Source organism: Crotalus tigris, unplaced genomic scaffold (genome assembly GCF_016545835.1).
Source record: "Crotalus tigris isolate CLP2741 ecotype Arizona unplaced genomic scaffold, ASM1654583v1 scf7180000017663.5292952, whole genome shotgun sequence".
NCBI lineage: Eukaryota > Metazoa > Chordata > Lepidosauria > Squamata > Viperidae > Crotalus > Crotalus tigris.
In genome coordinates, this window is record NW_024096550.1 from 1,643,423 (window position 1) to 1,665,597 (window position 22,175).

Below are 22,175 nucleotides of genomic sequence, written 5' to 3' on the forward strand. Positions count from 1 at the left end.
AAACAAACCCAGCAGAGGCTTATGGTCTGTGTAGACTGTGAAGTGGTGTCCATATAAGAAATCATGAAATTTCTTTATGCCAGCCACTATGGCCAAGGTTTCTCTGTCAATCTGAACATAATTACGCTATGCAGATGACAGAGTCCTTGAATAGTAGGCCACAGGGACTTGGGTCCCATCAGCCTTCAGGTGATTAAGTACTGCTCCCACCCTATAAGGGGATGCATCACATGCGATGCATACAGGCAATTTCTCATTAAAATGTGCTAATACAGCATTTGAAGAGAGCAAGGCCTTAACCTCATTGAAACTCCTGTCATGGACCTTAGTCCACTGCCATGGAGCTTGTTTATCTAAGAGCTGGTGTAGCTGCTCTGCTGCTGCAGCCTTATGGGGGGAAAATGTATGATAGAAATTTAAGAGTCCCAAGAAAGCTTGCAGCTCGCTTTTGGACTTGGGACTTGGGGCCTGCTGAATTGCTTGAAGCTTGGATTCAGCAGAATGGATGCCTTGAGCATCAATTCTGAATCCTAAGAATTCAATGGAAGTAACTCCAGTTTTATACTTGTGTTGCTTTAGTTTCAGACCCGCTTGGCGGAAACGAAGCAAGACAGCCCTTAGTCTCTCAGCTAAGTTTAGGGATGACTCCCCAGCAATGAGGATGTCATCAAAGTAGGGACAGACCCCAGGAATACCATGGAGTGTGCGCTCCATTACACTTTGGAATATGCCAGGGGCTACATTAACTCCAAACTGTAATCTTTTGACTTTAAAGGCTCCTCTCTGTGTTACAATAGTTTGAGCCTCAGCTGTTGCCTCATCAACAGGTAGCTGTTGGTAGGCCTGAGCCAAATCAAGTTTTGCAAAGAGACGCCTCCCCTTGAGGAAGGCCAGAATGTGGCTTACCACAGGCACAGGATATGCATGCTGTTGCAGTGCTTTGTTCAATGTACATTTATAGTCCACGTAAATTTGGACTTCTCCATTAGCCTTTAGAGGCATTACAATGGGGGTTTCCCATGGACTAGAGTTCACAGGCTCTAAGATGCCCTGCTGGAACAGCTTGTCCAGCTCTGCATCAGTTTTGCTCTTGAGAGCAAAAGGCACCCTTCTAGGCTTAATCCTAATGGGTATGATAGCTGGGTCTAAACGTAAAGAAATGGGAGGCCCCTTGTAGGGGCCAAGCTCTGAGCTAAACACATCAGCAAACTTCTTGCAGACTTCTGCAAGGCCTGGCATTTGCAGGCTGTGCAGCCCAGTCACTTGGATTCCCAGGGCCTCGAACCAATCGAATCCAATAAGACTCGTGAGATCACCCCCAACTACCATCACATCTAGTAGGCCTTCAAAAGCCTTATGCTGCACCTTGAGCATAGCCTCCCCCTTTACACTGGCTCTAGAATTCTGGAAATCAGTGAGAATTATGTTCGATGGCCTAAGTTTGACTCGAAGGCCACTACTGCTGCAAATCCTTTTGAAGGTGTCATGTGAAATGATCAATAGAGTGGACCCTGTGTCCAATTCCATTGACAAGGGAACCCCTTGCAACTTCACATAAATGTGAAGCTTTTTCTTAAGGGGCTTGTGTGTCCCTGTCCTCAAAATGCTTCTGCATGATGCACAGAAACCCACCTTGTGTTGGCTGGGGACCCTGATACCTTTCTGAAGCAATTCTTCCCTAGGCTGGACCTTCTGGCGACCCAAACAGATGGAGGCAATGTGGCCTTGCCTGCCACATGCCCAGCAAATGGCGAAGCAGAATCTGCAGTCAGCTCGCTTATGGCGTCCTCCACACCCGAAGCACTGGTGAACAGCAAAGTTTTTTTTATTGATTTCTCCTTACAACCAGCAACAAGCAAAAGACATGCAGCCTTTTATAATGTCCAAAACCTGGACAGTTTCAGCCAATAGAAATCCATCTGTTTTTGCGCCTTGCACATGTGTGCAAGGCTGGTGACAGCCAGTCAGGTCCCGGGCAGCTTTTGGTCTGCCCGGGACCATTTGCAACATTTCTGAGCCTGCTGAATGCTTCAGCAGGCTCAGGACACAACAATATCCATGAGGAAAAAATCCCAAACTTGACCTCTTAAGAGTTGTGAGTTTACTTGACGCTCTCATTTCAGTTGCACTGGGAGGATTATATTCAAACCATCATCATAATAGAAGCTGATGTTAGGTTATTTGTGTTGTCCAGCATTAGTAGAGTCAATACAGTAGATTGATAGTTTTCTTCAGTAAGTTGATAATCTTCTTTTTAATATCCTCTGTATTATTACCATCTTTAAACCCTAAGTAATTTATAATATAATTAATTTCCTGTATAGACTTTTGGAAGATTTCTTTGATGACAGACTCCAGCTCAGAGTTAAACATCTTCATGTTTAACTTCAGCTCCCTCTAGTAGCCAAAATATGTTATTTTTTTATTTTTTGTTGTTTTTTCCTTTCCTTTTTCTGGCCAATTAGAGTTTATGAAAATTAGAGAATTTCAATCACCACCACAACAAAATACAAGGCTGCAAACTATTTTAAAAGTAGTAAATTAAAAGCCACAATCTTTATCTTTATATTTCAAATGAAAAAATACTCCACGCTTCCTTCTTTTGGCCTCCAGCAACCCTCTTCCTTGTCATTTAACAACAAAGGAGCCTCAAACATGACTTATAACTTTAAAAAGGAATGGTAAGCTGTAACTAAAGAGAGCCTCTTTTATCTCATAAAGATAATAGTCCCATAAATTGATTAAGAAATGAAGGCACGACTTCTGGTTTGCCACCACGGCCATGAGCTCTGATTTCCGCATTCAATTTTGCTCCACTGGGGGACCCTGGAAAGGGTTGAAAGTCACCCTGTAGGGGTGACAAGAAAGGAGGGGACCCCGGCTTGATCAAGGGAGGGTGGTAGCCCTTCCACTCAATCCAGGGCAGCCCCTCAAACCGACGGAGGAAAGACAGGCCATAGTAATATGGCCCATCACTAGGCTGCAGACAGCCGAAGTCAAACTTACCACCAAGCACTTTGAAAGCAACGCAAATGAAACTGGGTGAGATCCGATCTTCTCTTTATCCTAAGTATTTTCTTTTCCTCTAAAAGCTGCCTGAAGTATCTTTCCCCTTGTGAGGAGAGAGGGAAGGGAATTTCTATCCCACTCTGTAAGAATAGCGGCGACTGACTACCAGGGGAATTAAAGCACTAAAAGAATATCTTTAATCTAATTGGATTTATATGTTCCTAAAACTTGGGGACCAAAAATTTTCCTATTTTTATTGGAGACTTTTGCTTTTCTCTATAAAAAAGTAATAAAATTGAAAAAAGGATTATAAAAATGTTGGACTTAAAAAACTTTAAATGGTATCGGTGACATCTTGTGGCGAAGTTTGGTATTACAATGTGTTATTTCCTAAAAAAGACTTGGTTCAAAGCCCTGACCTTAGATAAGACTCTTCTGACCTTGGCACCACCTGTGAGAAACTCAGCTGTAAGAGAACAGTTGGGCAGCATAACTGGCTTACTTGAACTGTGAAGGTAAATCTTTACTGACTTTCAGAGTTATATGTGGGGAATTGCCTTCCTATCTCTTTATTTGAGGAATATTGGTTACTATATGAGATGATGAAATACCTTGGACTATAAAATCTTGCTTGACAAACGACTTCTACTATAAAGACTATTTATAAACACATGAAAGAGATAGATAAGGACCAGGAAAAGATTCTTTGCATGTTGAACGCAATACATGAAACTATTCTTTTAGCTTGTGATGAAATAAGATGTTACAGAAAAGAACAAGATTTCAGCTTAGATATACAAACCCAAATTCCCACTACAACTAAAGAACTAACAATGCAGAAGGTAATAGAAGAAGTGGAGCAATCAAATGCTATTTGTTTAATACTTAAAAATTAGACCCAATAGAAAAAAATATTATGAATATGTCTGATTTATTGATTAACTCAGACAATATATATATAATGGGCTTTGATTTATTAAAGAGGATGCTGTATTATTAATTGATGTAAGATGGAGGGAAATAGATAATTTTTAGAAAATAGAACAAGATTATACTCAAATAGATAAGATGTGTATTTTGAATATTAGATTCTGTTATGAATTGAGATAAAGGAAACTTTGGTTACCTGAAACCTGGAAATTATAAATATCAAATGCTAAATTTGAATATTGATGGGAAACTAAAAATTGGGAAAAACTAATAACAGGAAATTGGTTGAATGTAAAGATTAAATGTAAAAGTAATTAAGATATGTATAAGCTAAACATTTATTGATAAATGTAGTAATGATGTTTTTATTTAGTTGATCTAATAAGAACTGTATTAGCTTAAATATGATGTAGTAGATATTAAGGGAAAAAGAGAGGAAATATTTGAGGTTGTAGTTTGAGATTTATACTAAAAAAAATTGTATGTTACTGAACTATTGATGAACCCAGCCATCACACTGCTTTTTGAATACTTAAATGTAAAATTAGAAAAGTAATAAAATTTTTATGAAAACAAAAAAGGAAATGAAGGGCACAGCTTATTGTCCATTTGAAAAATAAATTCCAAAAATGGCTCTTTTATCCAACTACTACGATGTGATTTCTGCCCTGTCCCCCAGCTTCAGCTCACCAGATACTCTGAAGTATGGCTTCTAAAATTGTTTGAGACTGTTGTTGTTATCAGAGGATCTTGAGGGATGATTTTGGAACTCTCCCTAATCCAGGAAGGTCAAATAAACAAGAGGAAGCCCTTTCCTTCTGTTGTTAAGTTGAAAAAATGGCAGTCTATAGAGAGGAGATTCTTTGGGCATGGCAGCTGGCCAAGTTCTTCATCGGAAGTGTCTGAGATTCTGCCAGTGCTGATTGTGTTCAAGTGGTGCTTCAGTTATTTTAGATTACACTCAAGGCATTTATTACTATTGGTACTACTTTGTTTTCTTTTGCTAGAGTCATTCTATTTCTATTTACATTAGAGTTGAACCTTCCAGTAAATTTTTTCAAGGCTTCTCTACTCATTTGCGGCTAGGAAAGTGACTTTGGGGTGAAGCAAGTAATGGCAAACTACTTGTCAAGAAAATGGCAGGGACTTGTCCAAGCTGTTGCCAAGTGTGAAAATTAACCTAAGCTACAGAGGGAGGAGGAGGAGGAGGAGGAGGAGGAGGAGGAGGAAGAGGAGGAGGAGGAGGAGGAGGAGAAGCAGAAGGAGAAGAAGAAGAAGAAGAAGAAGAAGAAGAAGAAGAAGAAGAAGAAGAAGAAGAAGAAGAAGAAGAAGAAGAAGAAGAAGAAGAAGATGATGATACTGTGAGATGGGCATTGTGGAGAGGTGGAAGCCTGTTGAAGTTGAGAGCTGTAGTGATGAGCCATGGGTCCTCTTGTCCTTATCCAGTTACCCAGCATGCTTGATTGAGTGAATGTGAGAATGGTGGTGGGGAATGGCAGAGCTCTTAGGGGAGGTTGGTCAGGGTAGTAAGGGATCACCTCCGGAGATCTAGGTAGGATAATGCATATGGTGGTGATGGACATGGGCAGGCTCAGCTGTTCCTGAAACTGGCCTCCTATACTTTCCTTGGATTTTTGTTGAACCCAAATTTTGAACCTTCCAACAGTGATGAAGAGACAGTACTGTATCAGGCTAGGCTGAAAGCTCTTTTCTTTTCTGGGACATTTAAGATATGCATCTCATACTACTTGCTGCTGTCAAGAGAGAATATCTGCTGAGTGTAACACCTCTTGGGGAAATACATGTGGGCCAGCTGGCAGATTTTTTCAGTAATAATTCTTCCCATATATGCTTCTGTAAATCCTAGTTCGCTAAGAACAGCATAAAGAGGCTTTTTTGCTACATTAAATTGTGGACACTAGAGATTTGGGGATGAGATTAAAATTAAAGTAATGAATTAAATAAGACTTGGCAATAGAAAATTACAGTTTGTACACATTTAACAGAAATGACACAGAGCATAAGATGAAATTCTACATCCTTTCAGCTATCAAAAATAGTAAATATCACAAATAATAGAAGTATCAATTGAAATATCACAATAGTAATGGGGGACTTTAACTACTCTTATTTAATCAACTGGGAGACAAACTCTGCACCTAGTAGAAGATCAAACAGATTCCTGACAAACAACTCTGTCTTTCAAAAAGTAGAGAAGGAAACAACAGAGTCAGCCATACTGGACTTCATTCTCACTAACAGAGATGAAATGATAAAAGGTGTTGAAGCTACAGGAACCTTGGGCAATATTGTAATATTGAAATTCAACATTATGCAGGCATACGCAATAAAACAAAGTCAAACCAGATTCTTGGACTAATTTCAATAAGAGACAGCTTGGGAAGGATTCCATGGAGGAAAATCCTCAAGGCAAAAAGGACCCAAGAAGCTTGGGAAACTTTGAAAACTGAGATTATAAAAGCCCAGTCTAGCACAATTCCAATGAAGAAGAAAAATAAGAAATTTCAAAAGAAACAAGCACGGCAATACTCCAGAAGTTAGGCTCAAGATACAGAAGGATTTCAACACACTTGAATACTTGGCCTTATGTAACAAAATGAAATGTAATGGTGAGAAAAATAAGTTTCTACATTTAGCAATAGCAATAGCGCTTAAACCTATATACCACTTCACAGTGCTTTACAGCTCTCTCTAAGCTGTTTACAGAGTCAGCATATTACCCCCAATGATCTGGGTCCTCATTTTACTGATCTTGGAAGGATGGAAGACTGAGTCAACCTTGAGCCTGGTGAGACTTGAACTGCAAAACTGTTGTTAGCCGGCAGTTAGCAGAAGCAGCCTGCAGAACTGCATTCTAAGCACTGTGCCACTAGGGCTCTTAGGCAAAAAACCACAAAAAAACAAAAACCGCAAATGCATAGGTATAGAATAGGTGGTACCTGGCTCAATGGTAGTAACTGCGAGAGGGATCTTGGAGTCCTAGTGGATAATCAGTTAAATATGAACCAGCAGTGTGCTGCAGCTGCCAAAAAAGCCAATACACAGTCCTAGACTGCATTAACAGAAAGATAGAATCAAGATCATGTGAAGTGTTAGTACCACTTTACAATGCCTCAGTAACACCAGACTTGGAATATTGCATCCAGTTTTGGTCACCACAATATAAAAAAGATGTTGAGACTCTAAAAAGAGGGACGAGAAGAGCAGCAAAGATGATTAGGAGACTGAAGGCAAAAGCATATGAAGAATGGTTGCAGGAATATGCTTTTCACTTCCAGAATATCCATACTTTCCTTGGAGACTTTCCAGGACATGACTGATCTAGACCAATTGGCACAGTGGATCCAGCAGTACTGTTTGAATTTCTGATACACATAAGCACTCCTTTGCAAATTGCATTGACAAAGATATAAATAACATCATTAAGTAAAATTAAATAAAAAGCTCTCTCTTTCTTTGCAACCTTCCACTAATTGCAATTTAAATCTAATAAAACATACTGCCCTATAAAAAGGCAAAATTTAATCTTAATTCTGAAATCTAAAAAATAGTGATTTATTATAGCATAAGAGTTCTGATATAAGATTGGGAGGCAATAAAAATTCAATATTCTTTGTTTTGAGGTCCTATAAGTATAAGATGACATAGGTCAAGGATGCATTGCTAGTATAGATAATAAGAAACACTACTGTTGAAGAAAATTGATTGCACTTTGTAAATATCTTTGTATATCTTTTCCATTGTCCTTGATATGAAAATTATGGATGCATTATTTGCATTATTTACAAAATAATGCTTTACGGATGCATTACTTCCATAACACTGGAGTTTTTAAGAAGAGATTAGACAACCATTTGTCTGAAATGGTATAGGCTTTCCTGCCTGAGCAGACGGTTGGACTGAAGACCTCCAAGGTCCCTTCCAACTCTGTTATTCTGTTATTGTTTTCTTTTTGGAGATGCAAGTTTGTATTTTGTTAAAGGGTCTGGATACATAGCCAAACTTTGTCTTCTTTTCTTTTGTAGATCGCTAAATCAGGCCAGTTTGCATATTATGATTATAGAACAAAGAATAAAGATATATACAACCAGGTAGGAATTTGATACATTTAGGTATAATTTTGGAATAGAAATGAATGTTCTCTCAATTCTACCTTCTGTGAATGATTTTGAGTTGGGGAGTCATTAATATTTGGGTTTAAAAATATTTGAAGAGCAGTATCTATTATTGGAAAGTCCCTTTCGATATATAGATATTGGTGCCACAGTGGTTAGAATGCAGTTTTTCAAGCTAATTCAGCTAACTGCCAACAGTTCAAGTCTCATTGGCTCAAGGTTGACTCAGCCTTCCATTGTTCCAAGATCAGTAAAATGAAGACTCAGATTATTGGGGGCAATATGCTGATTCTGTAAACCATTTAGACAGGGCTGTAAAGCACTGTGAACTTGTATATACAATAAGTCTATTGCTAGTGCTAGTGCTATACAACAAGATTTGTTTTTGTTTTTTAATTTTTCAGCCAGCTTGTTGGAGGGCTCATTTTTCTAAATACTGGAATGAAACTAGATTTTCGAAGCTGAAGTGTCTGTGTATACATTTTAAAAATGTCCTTGATTGTCTGACTTTCATGCTTAAGTGAGGAGAGCCTGGTATTTTCTGTTCCTGGTTCAACACCTTACCAATAGACCACACCGGATTTCAGTAATTATCAGAAATATATTTCTCTTACTGTTTCTTTTCATTTCAGCCCATTGGTTCTTCAACATCCTTGGCTTCAGGAGAGAAGATGACTGTTCCCTCGAATGTACAAAAACATGGGCTCAAAATATTCAAGAGCCGATTCTATTGGATACATGGGAGACAATTTGGGTTAGAAATGTAAAATTTACTCAAGCTCAAAATTTAAGAGAAAATTTTTATAAAATGTTTTATAGATGGCATTTGGATCCTCAAAAGCTGTCCTGTATGTATCCTAATTTACAGCCCAAATGTTGGAGATGTGGAAGCTTAGATGCAACTTATTTTCATATTTGGTGGACTTGTAGAAATATAAAAGCTTTTTGGATTAAGATTTGGTGGAACATTCAAAAGATTTTTAAGAGAAAGATAAAGTTTACGCCACAATTATTTTTGTTAGGTGCTATTGTAGATTTTGATGTTAAAGAAATTAATTTGATGTTGAATTTTATAACAGCTGCAAGATTATTGGTGGGGCAATATTGGAAGAAAGATTCTTTGCCTACTGTGGAAGAATGGATACTCAAGGTGTCTAATTTAGCAGAAATAGCAAAAATTTCCGCTTATTTGAAGGACTATTCACAAGAAAGACATATCTCGGTTTGGAGAAGATGGATAGATTATATTCAGAATAAATATGAGACTAAAAAGTATTATCTAGCTTATGAGTAAATTTTAGATTATTACTAATAGTTTAATATGGTAGCATTTATATTAGTTTTAGTTTTATGGTTTAATTATATTATTATTTTCGTATTTAATTTGTTAATATTTATTTTGAAAAGGAGTTAAAGTATGTTATGGATTTGATTGTATAGTTGGGTAATGTTAGTTAGATTATGATTGTTTATTTGTAACCCTGTAATCAGCTCTGGGAAGTGGGGGAGGGGGGAGGGGGGAGGGATTTGGGGTATATATTGTATAAAATCTTTAAAACTTTTAATAACAATAAAAAAGAATGTACAAAACATTAGATGGTTGTAGACCTCTATCTTTTCTTAATCATCAAATCATTCATTAAAGTTAGAGCTAAAGTATAAGTTGCTAGGAGAAGGTGCCATGAATTGGATAGTTAACATTTATTTTCAGTTACATTGGGTTTTTTATTTTTGAATTTAAGTAATTATGGAGGCATTAAGGAGGTATTAAAAACATGCAATAACCTGGGGGGCAGAGCCAGCTGTCAGAGCGGGCGGCGGTGTGGATGGTTTCACCGGCATCATCGAACGCTTGTCCTAGGTCCGCAGGGCTCATCTGAGCAGAAAGAAGGGGGCATCGGAAGGTGTGGGCGATCTGCTGCTCTGTCGTTGGTGGCGACTGGCAAGGGGTGGCGGACAAACCCAGTACCAAGCGGATCGGAAAGAAGACGGCCTTAATGGCCGCCAAAGTTGCCAGCTGGACAAAGTAAGCGAGGGACTAGCTGAACGACGGTAAATCAGACTTGATCAAATTGCTTTCCCCAGAACTTTGCAAATTGCTTATGGTAGATGCGTTAAAGAAGAATTGCGGAGAGGGAAAGCCTGGAAAGAGAGAAGTCGAAGGAGTGGAAGAGATAACAGCGAGTCAAAGTGGCAGGAAGAATGCCCGGAAGGGCTTGACGTGGAGGAGCCAGGCTGCTTTGGATCGAAAGACTTGACGCTTTAAACCACATAAAAGTATACGAATTAACTTTTATTTTATTTAACTTTTATTTAACTTTGTTTGTCTTCGGGCTTCGATTTGTTTGCTGAGTGGATTGGTCAGTTTAAAGGGGACGATCTTCTTCTTTGGAGCTCTTGGTTTTCTTTTTTTCCTCTCTTTTCTCCGGAAAGAAATAGAAACTCCATGATAGAATGTAACTGGAATGTTATAGAGACTTTTAATTCTTGAAAACGTTGCTGATAAGATTGACGGTAAATATTTGGTTGTATATCAACGGTATTGTTAATGGTTAAACATCTGGAAAGGGAATAATGTAAAGGGGGTGAAAGTGGAAGAACGGAAAGAGGGAAGTGGAAAGTGGACATTTTGGAAGAAGAACAAGTGGTGGGAGAGTCTATTTAAAATGGCAAGTAATCCAAACTCAGTCAAGATTGGTGGAGGGAAGAAAAATGTAGTTCAAGGTTCCAGTCCAATAAGAGGGAATATATGTATTATTCCAACAGGCACAGATCATGGACTAGAATAGATATGCTATGGTGTTCTAAAGAATTAGCCTCAGAAATACAGGAAATAGACATAGAACCCAGTCTCTGGGCTGATCATAACCCGATAAGTTTAAGCTTGAAAGGTCAAAAATGTAGGCCAAATGGACCTTTCAAAGAGGGATTCTTAAGGAAAAAGAATTTAGAGAAAGTATGGAGAAAGAAATGCATCTTTTCTTTCAAGTGAATGATAATGAGGACACATCTTTGCATAATCTTTGGGATACGGCTAAAGCATATTTGAGGGGGGTTATTATTTCATATATGGCTAAGAGAAATAAAGAGAAACAGCAATATAAGATGAGGCTTGAAGCAAACTATAAACAGGCTGAAGTATTACTCCAGAGAGATCCTGGAAATAAAGGATTGAAAATAAAAATGGATTTAATTAAACACAAACTTAACTTAGAGGAATCGGAAAAATACGCACAAATATTACAGGCAGCTAACCAAAAAAAATTTGAGCATGCAAATAAATTGGGACGATGGCTAGCGTATAAATTAAGACAACAGAAAGCGAAATCATGGATTACTAATCTGGTAGATGAAAATGGAGAAATCCAGGGGGAGGAGACTGTAAAAAGGGGCATTGCTCAAAGATTTTATGAAAATTTATATAAGAGTAATGAGGGAAGAAGCGTGGAACAGATAACAGAATATTTGGTAAAGGCAGAGCTGCCAAAAATATCGGAGGAAATAAAATCTATGTTAAATGAGGAAATAAGCATGTCTGAATTAATTAGGGCTATAAATAGACAAAAAATTAATAAGGTGATAGGCCCAGATGGAATACCTGCTGAATTATATGAAAACTTGCAGAGTGTTTTTAATCAGTATCTATTAGAGGTCTTTAAGGCAGTATTTACTGAAGCTAAAATACCTAAGTCCTGGTTAGAGGCAAATATAACACTGATTCCAAAAGCAGATACGGAAAAAATATGGATACAAAATTATAGACCCATATCTTTATTGAATTCGGATTACAAAATTTTTGCTTCAATAATGGCAGAGAGATTTAAAAAATATTTAATAGATTTTATACACTCGGATCAAAACGGCTTCTTACCAAATAGACAGATTAAACAGAATATGAGAACAATCTTAGATATTCTAGAATTTTATGAATCACACAATAATCAGCAAATGGCGCTTCTGTTCTTGGATGCTCAAAAGGCTTTCGATAATGTTAATTGGCAATTTATGATACAACAATTAAAATTAATGGAAGCCGGAGGAAATTTTTTAAAAGTTATAACTGCAATATATTCCAAACAATATGCACAGATCATAATAAACGGGGTGGCAACAGATAGATTTAACATACAGAAAGGCACTAGACAGGGATGCCCTCTCTCGCCATTGCTGTTTACTTATACTCTAGAAATTCTTGTTAGAGCAGTAAGGCAAGAAGAACAGATTAGAGGATTTAAGATTAAGAAAGAAGAATATAAACTTCAGGCTTATGCAGATGATCTAGCATTTATTCCGGAAGACCCAGAACACTCTGGGCAGAAATTATTTGAAATTTTAGAAGATTATGGAGATTATGCAGGTTTAAAAATAAACAAAAATAAAACAAAGATTATCACTAAAAATATGACTGATATTCAAAAAAGATTCCTCGAGATTAAATTAGATATACAAGTAGTTTCTAAATTTAAATACTTAGGGATAATCATTTCTGCACGTTGTTCATCACTTAAAGAAGATAATTATGTTAAATTAATGCAAAAAATTAAAGTTGATTTAGAACATTGGAAAAATTTACACCTCTCGTTACTCGGGAGAATTGCTGCTGTAAAAATAAATATCCTACCCAAATTGATTTTTTTGTTTCAGAATATTCCAATTTTCTTGGATAAAAATTTCTTTAAGGAGTTAAATAAAATAACTTTAGAATTTGTATGGGCTGGTAAAAAGGCTAGAAGAAAATTAAAGGCTTTACAGGATGCCAAGGAAAGGGGTGGTTTAGGCTTTCCTGATTGGGAATTATATTACCTGGCCGCTGCCCTATCTTGGATTAGTGATTGGATAACCTTAAAGAATCAAAGATGTATTCAGTTAGAGGGATGATCTTCAGCAGGGATGGCATGCTCATATGTGGAAGGGGCAAAATAGAAATTACCAATATTTTTTAAAACACAAGGTCCGGCAAGGATTAATTAAAAGTTGGAATACTGTCAAATCTCAATACTACACAAAGATTCCGACTTGGTTATCGCCACTGGAGGCAGTTATATACCCAAATTTGTTTAGGAAAGATAAGGTCATTAGGTACAAAGACATTTTGACAGAAGAGAGTCTTTTAAAATCTAAGCAAGAGTTAAGACAATATGGAATAGAGATAGAATGGTGGTCCTATCTCCAGATCCAAGCAAGATATCTGAAAGATAAACATGAATGGGGTATTTATAGACAAGATACGGGTCTAGATAAAATTTTGCTTGGTCCGGAAAAAAAAACAAATAAGGAATATTTATAAACACCTATTGGAATACAGGTTATTTGAAGAACAGGTTAAAGAAACAATGGTGACATGGGTGATAGATTTAGGACACAACATCAATTTGGATCAATGGCAGCAGATGTAGATGCGAAATAATAAAATTACATTGGTGTCATCATACAAAGAAAATTCGTATAAGATGATTTACAGATGGCATCTCCCTCCAGCAAGATTAGCCAAAATGTACAAAGGATACTCATCGTTATGTTGGAAATGTAAAAAAGAAAACGGCACATATTTTCATGTTTGGTGGCTATGTAAGGAAGCACAGAGATATTGGCGTATGGTTTGGGAATGGGTAACAGAAATGAGTATGCAAAACATCCAGTATAAGCCTGAGACATTGTTGTTAGGAATTCTTGAAAATAATGTTAGTAAAGAAGATATATATTTATTCACTCATGTGGTTACAGCGGCAAGAATTGTATTCACTCAAAATTGGAAAGCTACGGCTATACCTAGTGAGGAAATCTTAATTTATAAAATTATGCACTGCGTAGAATTAGATAGGTTAACTAAGAGACTCAAAAATCAGGATGAAACAGATTTTTACCAAATTTGGAATAAATTTTATAGATGGTGGCGGAAAAATATGGAAGTCATTGTAATGAGATAAATTAAGATTGAGATTAGAGTGATGTTATTGTAAAGGTTTTTTTTTCTTATATTAGTAGTTAATTGTGAATATGAACTGTGATGTACGTCAAATCTGATTTACCATGTTCAATGTTTTTAATTTTTGTTATTCAATAAAAATATTTTTATATAAAAAACATGCAATAACCTTATTGCATCAAATTGCATCATGCCTTCTTAATTCAAAGACTCCCAGTTTCTGGGATCACATACAGGAAAAAGTGCAACATTTAATATTGTAAGCCACCCAGAGTTGTGTCAAAATACATTTTACAAATAAATAAATAAAAACATTTGTAAAGTGGCTCCTAATATATATATATATATATTTAATTTCAACCCATTGGTTCTTGTTCTATCCTTGGATTCAATACAGAATAGGACTTTCCCCTCAAATATGCAAAGCCTTTAGATCAGATGTGTCTAATCTGAGCCGCATGTGGTCCTTGACTGTAATGCAGCCCCACCAAATTGCAAACGTTTAACATTATTATGCGATTTATATTCATTAACTAAATTACATATTTTATATGTGGCCCAAGACAATTCCTCCTCACTCAATGCAGCCCAGGTAAGCCAAAAGATTGCACACCCGTGCTTTAAATAGTAGTAGACCTCTATTGTTTCTTAATTTTATTTTTTTATAAACTAAATGTACCAAATCTTTGCCATAGATTTATGGACCTGTAGTCAATCTGAAGGACTTTTTGAGTCTGTTTCATTTTCTCCATATGCCCTTTAAAGTATGATGCCTAAAACTGAATGTCATATTCAAAATGTGATTGAACCAGTATAGAGAACATTGCTATCTCCCTCGATCATAATGCCATGAATCAGTGGTGGGATTCAGCCGGTTCGCACCACTTCTGCAGAACCGGTAGCTAATTTTTTGCTGCCCAGGCCCAGAATGGAAGTGGCATCCACACAGAGAACCGGTTATTCACGTATTTGAATCCCACCACTGCCATGAATTATAAATATAGGTAAAGATTTCATAAGTATCACATTGTTCTATTACTAACTTAAAATAGGTTAATAATCTGAATCTGTAGAAAAATTTCAAACATGATTGCATTAATGTACAAATCATTTATTGAAGTCAAATTAGAGGTATAATTGGTTAACAAAAATTGCCATGAACTAAATTGTCAACATTTATTTTCAGCTACATTTCATTCTGCATTTCTAAATTAAAATAAGTATGGAGGTGGTAAGGATGAGATAACCTTATTGCAATAACCTTATTGCATCAAATTGCATCATGAAGTCTTAATTCAAAGACTTCCAATTACTGCAATCATTTAACTGCAAATGAATACTGGTAAGTGTGCAACATTTTCAAAGAAAGGGCAAGCACACCTATGCCCGTTCTGAAGCACCTTCCCAGTTTAGAAATTATATCCCTTAATAACATTGCTATTGGTTTTCCCAGCAATATATATAGATGGAAATAATCAAGCAGTTTCACTTAAGAAATATGTCATCAAGTCTGTGGCAATCACATAGATAGATTTTCTCCATGATGATCTGTCTCTAACCTGGTCTTTCAATGGTGCACTAAGTGCCTTTGTAACTGACTCAGTTTACCTTACTGCTGGCCATCCTCTTGTTATCTTCCCTTTCACCTACCCCAGCATGCAAATCTTTTCCAGGGAGCTGGGTCTTCACGTAATGTGTCTGAAGTAAGATAACTTGTAATTGGTCATTTGTTCCTTGAATGAGAACTCTGAGTTGATTTGTTCGATAATCTATTTGTTTATTTTCTTGATTGCCTATAGCAGTGATGGTGAACCTTTTAGAGATTGAGTGCCTAACCTGCAACCGAAAACCCACTTATGCATCGTCGAGTGCCGGGTGGGTATGGCCCATTGAGTGGACGTGGCTGTGGTGGTAATGGCAGACTGGGACTAAAAAGTTCAATTAATTCCAACTTTGCAAGATCTTTTTTCCCTGCGAAAAATTGAAATTGACTGATTGAACCTTTTTTTTTGCACACGGCGGTGGAGGCCTAAAGCAAAAAGGTTTTATAAAACCCAGCTGAATGCCTAGGACTGGGACGACAGCACGTGTGCCCACAGAGAGGGCTCTGAGTGCCACCTCTGGCACCCATGCCATAGGTTCGCCACCACTGGCCTATAGTATTTTCAGGAGTCTTCTCCAATACCACCATTCTAAAATGATGGGAGGATGAAGCATGATTCTGTTACTATGGTTGTTACAATAAACATAGTTCTGTCTTATATGATGTTGGTTTCTCAGTCTTGACTACGGGTAGACCTCAACTTCTGACCATAATGGATCCTGCCAAGTATGGTCAGAGGTTGTGACAGTTGCAAAGTAGATCATCATGTGATTAAGACCACAGTTTTTTATGTTGGTTGTTAAGTGATGACAGTGGTTATCAAGCAAATATTGTAATTGTTAAGCAGCAGTCATTAGGTTAATTCATTGTTTGCTATGGTGCTTTTGCTGAAAACCAGAACTAAATGCTGGAGGGTTTTTTGCAAAAAAATAAATAAATAAATTATGGTCACATAATGACAGGACTCTGGAAATGGCTGTAAATATGAGCTGGTTGCTGAGTGCTTGAAATGTGGTCTTGTGACTATGAGGGAAGGCAATAGCAATAACACTTAAACCTATATACCACTTCACAGTGCTTTGCAGCCCTCTCTAAGCAGTTTACAGAGTCAGCATTTTGCCCCCAACAATCTGAGTCCTCATTTTACTGACCTCAGAAGGATGGAAGGCTGAGTCAACCTTGAGCTGGTGAGAATCGAACTGCTGGCAGTTGGCAGAATTAGTCTGCAATACTGCATTCTAACCAATGAGCCACCAAGATCAGGCAACTCTCAGAACTTTGGAATCATATCATAAATACATTTTGGGGGATCCGTTGTACCTTCGGTTGCTAAGCAACCAGTCATAAGTCCAGGACTCCCTCTACCATACATTCCAGTTTCCCTGGGATCAGCCCAATTTATATTTACTGTACTGATTTATCATTTGCCCTGGGTTTATATTCTCAATTACCCCATTCCTTTCCCCCCTCAGTGCTGGCCTGTGTGGTGCTGCTCTATTCTCTTACACAATGCTGTTTTTGCATGGTATTGCTATTGTCTTTTCCATAGGACCAGCTTGTGTGCTGCCACTGCCTTTCCCCCCAAGAGGGCTGGTTTGTGTGGAGAAAGAATATGGCAGCATGGAAACCACCACTGCAGGAAAGAAAGTGGAGAAAAGATCTGGAGGCCTTCCAATGGAGGTAATAACAGAGAAATAAACAAACATTGTCAGAGCGTGCACAGTCTTATTGCACTGAGATAACCCAGGAGTAAACACAGTAAACAGTAGTTTGTATTAAATGGTGGTTTATCTTACACTACCTACAATATCATACACCAGGAACAATATAAATACACGTGCTAATACAGCAGAATCCAACAAACCACAATTACAGCAGGAAACGGAAGAGAGAGAACACATCAGCAGAGCCTTCCCTTTATACAAAAGTTCTTAATGAGACACAGAACCTGCTGAGTCATTCCCATCATTACGTTAAATCTTACATCTTACATTACATAAGCTGGTTAGCTGTTAAATCAATACTTTGACAAACATGTATTTGGAAATCAATATATCTAAATAGGAAATAGGAAATTTTAGACTGGTAATTGATCTAGATTAGAAAAAGCTGACTTTTGGAAGAGAACCAGAATTTTCCAGGTTATCCAGCACCATATGCTTGAAATTTATCTTCCTATGTTTTCAGTATTAAACAGATTTTATAAGACAACAATTCTTATTCTGAACAGCACTTATCTTTGTTATTAAGGGCTTTATTGATCCCTATAGTTACTCAGAGAATCCATGCCATATGGATCCTTCAATCCCTCACTCATATTACCATCCTGATTCATGATCCAGTCTAGGGTTCAAAGACATCCACTCTAGATTTCAAAGACAACTAAATTAAGTTCTGACTTTGTTCTTCCCTCCTAACTGTTGGAAGGAAGGGAAAAAGAAAGGAAAAAGCGGTTGCATAGTTGAACATTCACTAGGCAAGGCTAGAGTGACCTCCAAAATGTCCCAAGAAAGGAGGAAATGATGAAAGAAGGTCAGTAAGAAGAAATGCATTTTTAAGAAAAACTAACCGCATTCCTACTTCAGGGAGAGGCACTTACCCTGGAAACAGCCAAGGTCCCAAAGGAAAGTCTTGCAACTCTTTATCCTTGCCTTTAATGTCACAACTACAAGGAAATCCTGCAGGATGAATTTCCAAAGGAGGCACACACACTTCTTTTTTAGCTAGGCTTTAAGAATCCATATTGAGTCTGTCTGTTCCTCCAGGCTCAAATAATAGAGAAATATGGCCTTACTATAATTTGTCACTTATGCTACATCCCAGACAACTTTGATGATAAGCATCAAAAAACAAATGAAATATTAGAGGTAGTCTGAAATTAAACACATCTATTAAAAGCACTAGTGTTATGTTGTAATAACTCTCTATCTGTCTTGCAAAGTAAAAGATAGAATATCCAGCAATGCTTGCATAGGCCCATAATGGATTTGTTCAGTACATTGCATTCTTTATACAGATCAGTCTTAATCTTATAATCATCAGAAACTTTTTCATATTATTTCACTGATATTTTTGGGTGAGAATCTCAATTTTTGAGATTATAATTTTGGAAACCCAAGTTTTCACACCCTCTGGAATATCGTCTCACACCCCTGGTTGGGAATCCCTGCTCTAAACAAATAAATATTATAGTAATTGGAAGAGCCTGGAATGTTACTGTGGTGCAACAGCAAATCCCAAGATGTTAGTTTCAATATCCTTCAAGACACAATACCTACAAATAACTCCACCCTTTATTATCTGGAACACCTCATATACAGCAGAGCCTTGGAGTGAGTGGTAAGAATTTCTTTCAATCTTTTTTTTAAGTCATATTAATGATGTGTGTTTTAAGCTAGTTTTATTTTTTTTTCATACAGGCATGAAGGGTTTCCCTTGTAGGTCAAAGTCCCTTATATGCTGAGCACATAATAATATCATTTAATATCATTCAGATGTTCTTCAATCCTAAGCAGTAAAGAGGAATATGTGTTTGCAAGATGTTCTTCCCCTCCAGAATATTTGTTTCATTTATAAGGGCTCAGAAAATAGTACACGTTGTTTACACAAAAATTCTCCTCCCTCCAAACTCTTGAGTATTACTGTAATCAGAATTGCCTGTTCATCAAGTTTCATGATTCACGGTTCCTTTACAATAGACACCCTTCTGTTTAGCTTTTGCCTTTTTATAACCTTTTATTCAATCTTGTTGTCATCTAATTACAAATGTCCTTTTCTTTCGATATATGCTTCAAAATAACGATTGCATTGTTTTCAAGTATTATTTTTTTAAAGAAATTGCTTCTGATATATTTATGAGATTGTGAAGATAATTGCATATTTTTACTGAATACAATAATGCCTCTTGTTATCATAACATTATCTTATCAAAGTGAAAATGATTTCAAGATTATGTGGATTAAACGATTAAATGAACAAATGAACTAAATATTCTTGTGTAATGTTTGCCTAAGCAGAAAAGTTTAAATTTGTGTGAAACAACAAATGTGGCAACTGATTCAATCCCTCAAGGCTGCATAGTAATATAAGGTACTCATTCTTATTATAACAATGTTGTCAACATCAAAAACATATTGGCTTCAATTTGTAATTTAGTTGCTTAAAAATGTCTGGCAAAAACACAATAATGCTATAGGTTACATTGCTATTTTACAGATACTGAAGATGTTTTTGTTTCTCATGATGTCTCTTTTGGTTCTGGAGTTCAATGATTCCAAACAATTGTCAAGAACAAAGAAAGAAGTGAACCCTGAAACATTCATGAATATTGTAAGTTTAACCTAGTTAATATACTTTAGTACAAAATTAAATACATTAAGGGTTGGAACCCCATTGTCAATTCTAATCCGGTTTCTGAATCAAGACTTCATATATACAATGGTAAAGGTTATACTAGTAAGTTTACATTTGAATCAGTTATTTTAGAGTTTGCAATAATCAAGGGGTACTCATAGGCCAATGGACACCTACCTCAATATCTAAATAAGAAGGGAGTATACAGTTTTGTCTCATTCCTTTGCCAACCTGGAACCCATTTGTTTCACCATATTCTGTCTAGAGAAGAGACTTCCTGATCTACAGTATATATGTGGTAAGTTTCTCATGAGGTCAATGAAATGCTCAGGGAATCCCATTTTTTCTAAGGACATTCTATAACAATGTGATAGACATAATCAAGGACTTTCTATAATCAAGAAAGCAGATATTGACTTCTTGCTGGTGGTCTTTGGTTTTCTCAATTATCCAGGTGTATCAATATTTTACGTTCCTTGGATTATTTTAAAAGCCAGATTGAATATCTTGCATCTCTTTTTCTATTCTTCTTTACTTCCTCTTTTACCATGTTGGTTGGCAAGGGCTCTTTAATCTGCACTAGATGATCCTGAGCCAGTGGTTTTCAACCTTTTTAATGCCGTGACCCCCAACCGCTCATAAGTTGAGGACTACCCAACTGGTCGTAAGTTGAGGACTACCCAACCGGTTGCAAGTCGAAGACTTTCCCTGCCCGGGAGCGCCGCACATGTGTGGTGCCGCCTCCTGTGCCAGCCGAGGCATAGCTGGCAAGCAGCAGAGACGGCACAGGCCGACCACTGGCTGGGCCACCAGCTGGCCCAGCCCAAGGGAGGTAAGGCACCCGCCGGGCCCCACATGCACCAGCAACAGACAGTAAGTGCCGCCTATGCAAAGAAGCTGAAGAAACAGTGGACCACCTGGTAAGCTGTTGCAAGAAGATTGCACAGACTGACTACAAGCAGCGGCATGACACAGTAACAACAATGGTGCATTGGAAGATCTGCAAAAAATATCATTTGCCTGTAAGCAAAAACTGGTGGGATCATAAAATAGAGAAAGTCATAGAAAATGATAAAATTAAATTGCTCTGGGACTTCAGAATTCAAACAGACAAGCACCTGCAACATAACACCCCAGACTTAACAACTGTCGATAAGAAAGACAAAAAAGTCTGGATAGTGGACGTGGCAGTGCCTGGAGACAGCAGAATAGATGAGAAAGAACTGGAGAAGATAACAAAATATAAAGACCTACAAATAGAAATAGAAAGACTGTGGCAAAAGCAAGCAAGGGTAGTACCAATATTCATAGGCTCCTTGGGTGCAATCCCAAAACAACTGGAGCACCACTTGAACACAATTGGCATTGACAAATTCGCTATTAGTCAATTGCAAAAGGCGGCCTTACTAGGAACTGCTTCCATCCTGCGACGATACCTGTAATACCATCAAACATGCACATCTGCCTATCCCAGGTCCTGAGTAAGGACTCGATAGGTAGACAAAATGCCAAATCCAGTCTGAACATCTGGCTGACTGTGCGATGATCCATAATAATAATAATAATAATGTCTTAAAACTCTTTGTTAACAAACTGTTATTGTAATATACTTTTAGAAAGTCTGCCATAGCATCTTATCTATCCTAAATCATCCCAAAAGTTCAAAGTAATTTGTCCTGGATCAAATATCCATGTTTATTTCTTAATGCCACCTTTTTGTTGTCTAATTAAATATAATGAATTCAGTCTCCACAATGGGTCTATCTTCCCAACAAAGTCCAAACAGAAATGGTTTCCAGTTAGGTGTAATAAATCCATTCTCCAATCTTCCTCAGTCTTTATAGGAAAAAAAGGGAAAAAAATATAAAGGAAAAGGAAAAGAAAAACAAGGGTTGAAATAAATCAGCATTCAACCACTGGTCAAGTTTTAAGAGCAAAAAACAAGTAAAAAAATAAATTCAAAAAGTTAAAGTTAAACACCCAAGCATTTTTCTTTGATCTATTTTTAATTTCTTACTATTTGCCTAGTGGTATCATTTAGCATGCCTATTTTGGGTTGGAATATTCTTTTGAATTCAGATATTTTTGATCTCTCATCGATCTTACGGTGGTGCAACCATTGATTGCACTACTGTGGATGCTATCTTGACTTCTGTGACAATACTCAGTAGAAACCTCCTCCAGCCCCAGTAGGCGGGGGCATGCCCAATTCCTCAAT

The 22,175-nt window shown here is 37.2% G+C and overlaps 1 protein-coding gene across 5 annotated transcripts in view; it reads left to right on the forward strand.

Annotated features, from left to right (window-relative positions):
* The first annotated feature begins 9,870 nt into the window (after positions 1-9,870).
* Positions 9,871-22,175, forward strand: part of LOC120304878 (lipase member M-like) — a 46,250-nt gene continuing 33,945 nt past the window's right edge. Inside the window, exons 1-3 of one of the 5 annotated variants that reach the window (XM_039335914.1) lie at positions 9,871-10,589; positions 17,154-17,284; positions 19,820-19,933. In XM_039335914.1, the coding sequence (XP_039191848.1) occupies positions 17,225-17,284; positions 19,820-19,933 (174 nt within the window). In that variant the 5' untranslated portion in view covers positions 9,871-10,589; positions 17,154-17,224. Of the gene's footprint in view, positions 10,590-17,153; positions 17,285-18,743; positions 18,944-19,819; positions 19,934-22,175 lie in introns of those variants that run through there. The other 4 variants (XM_039335913.1, XM_039335915.1, XM_039335917.1 and 1 more) reach the window with 4 other exon arrangements.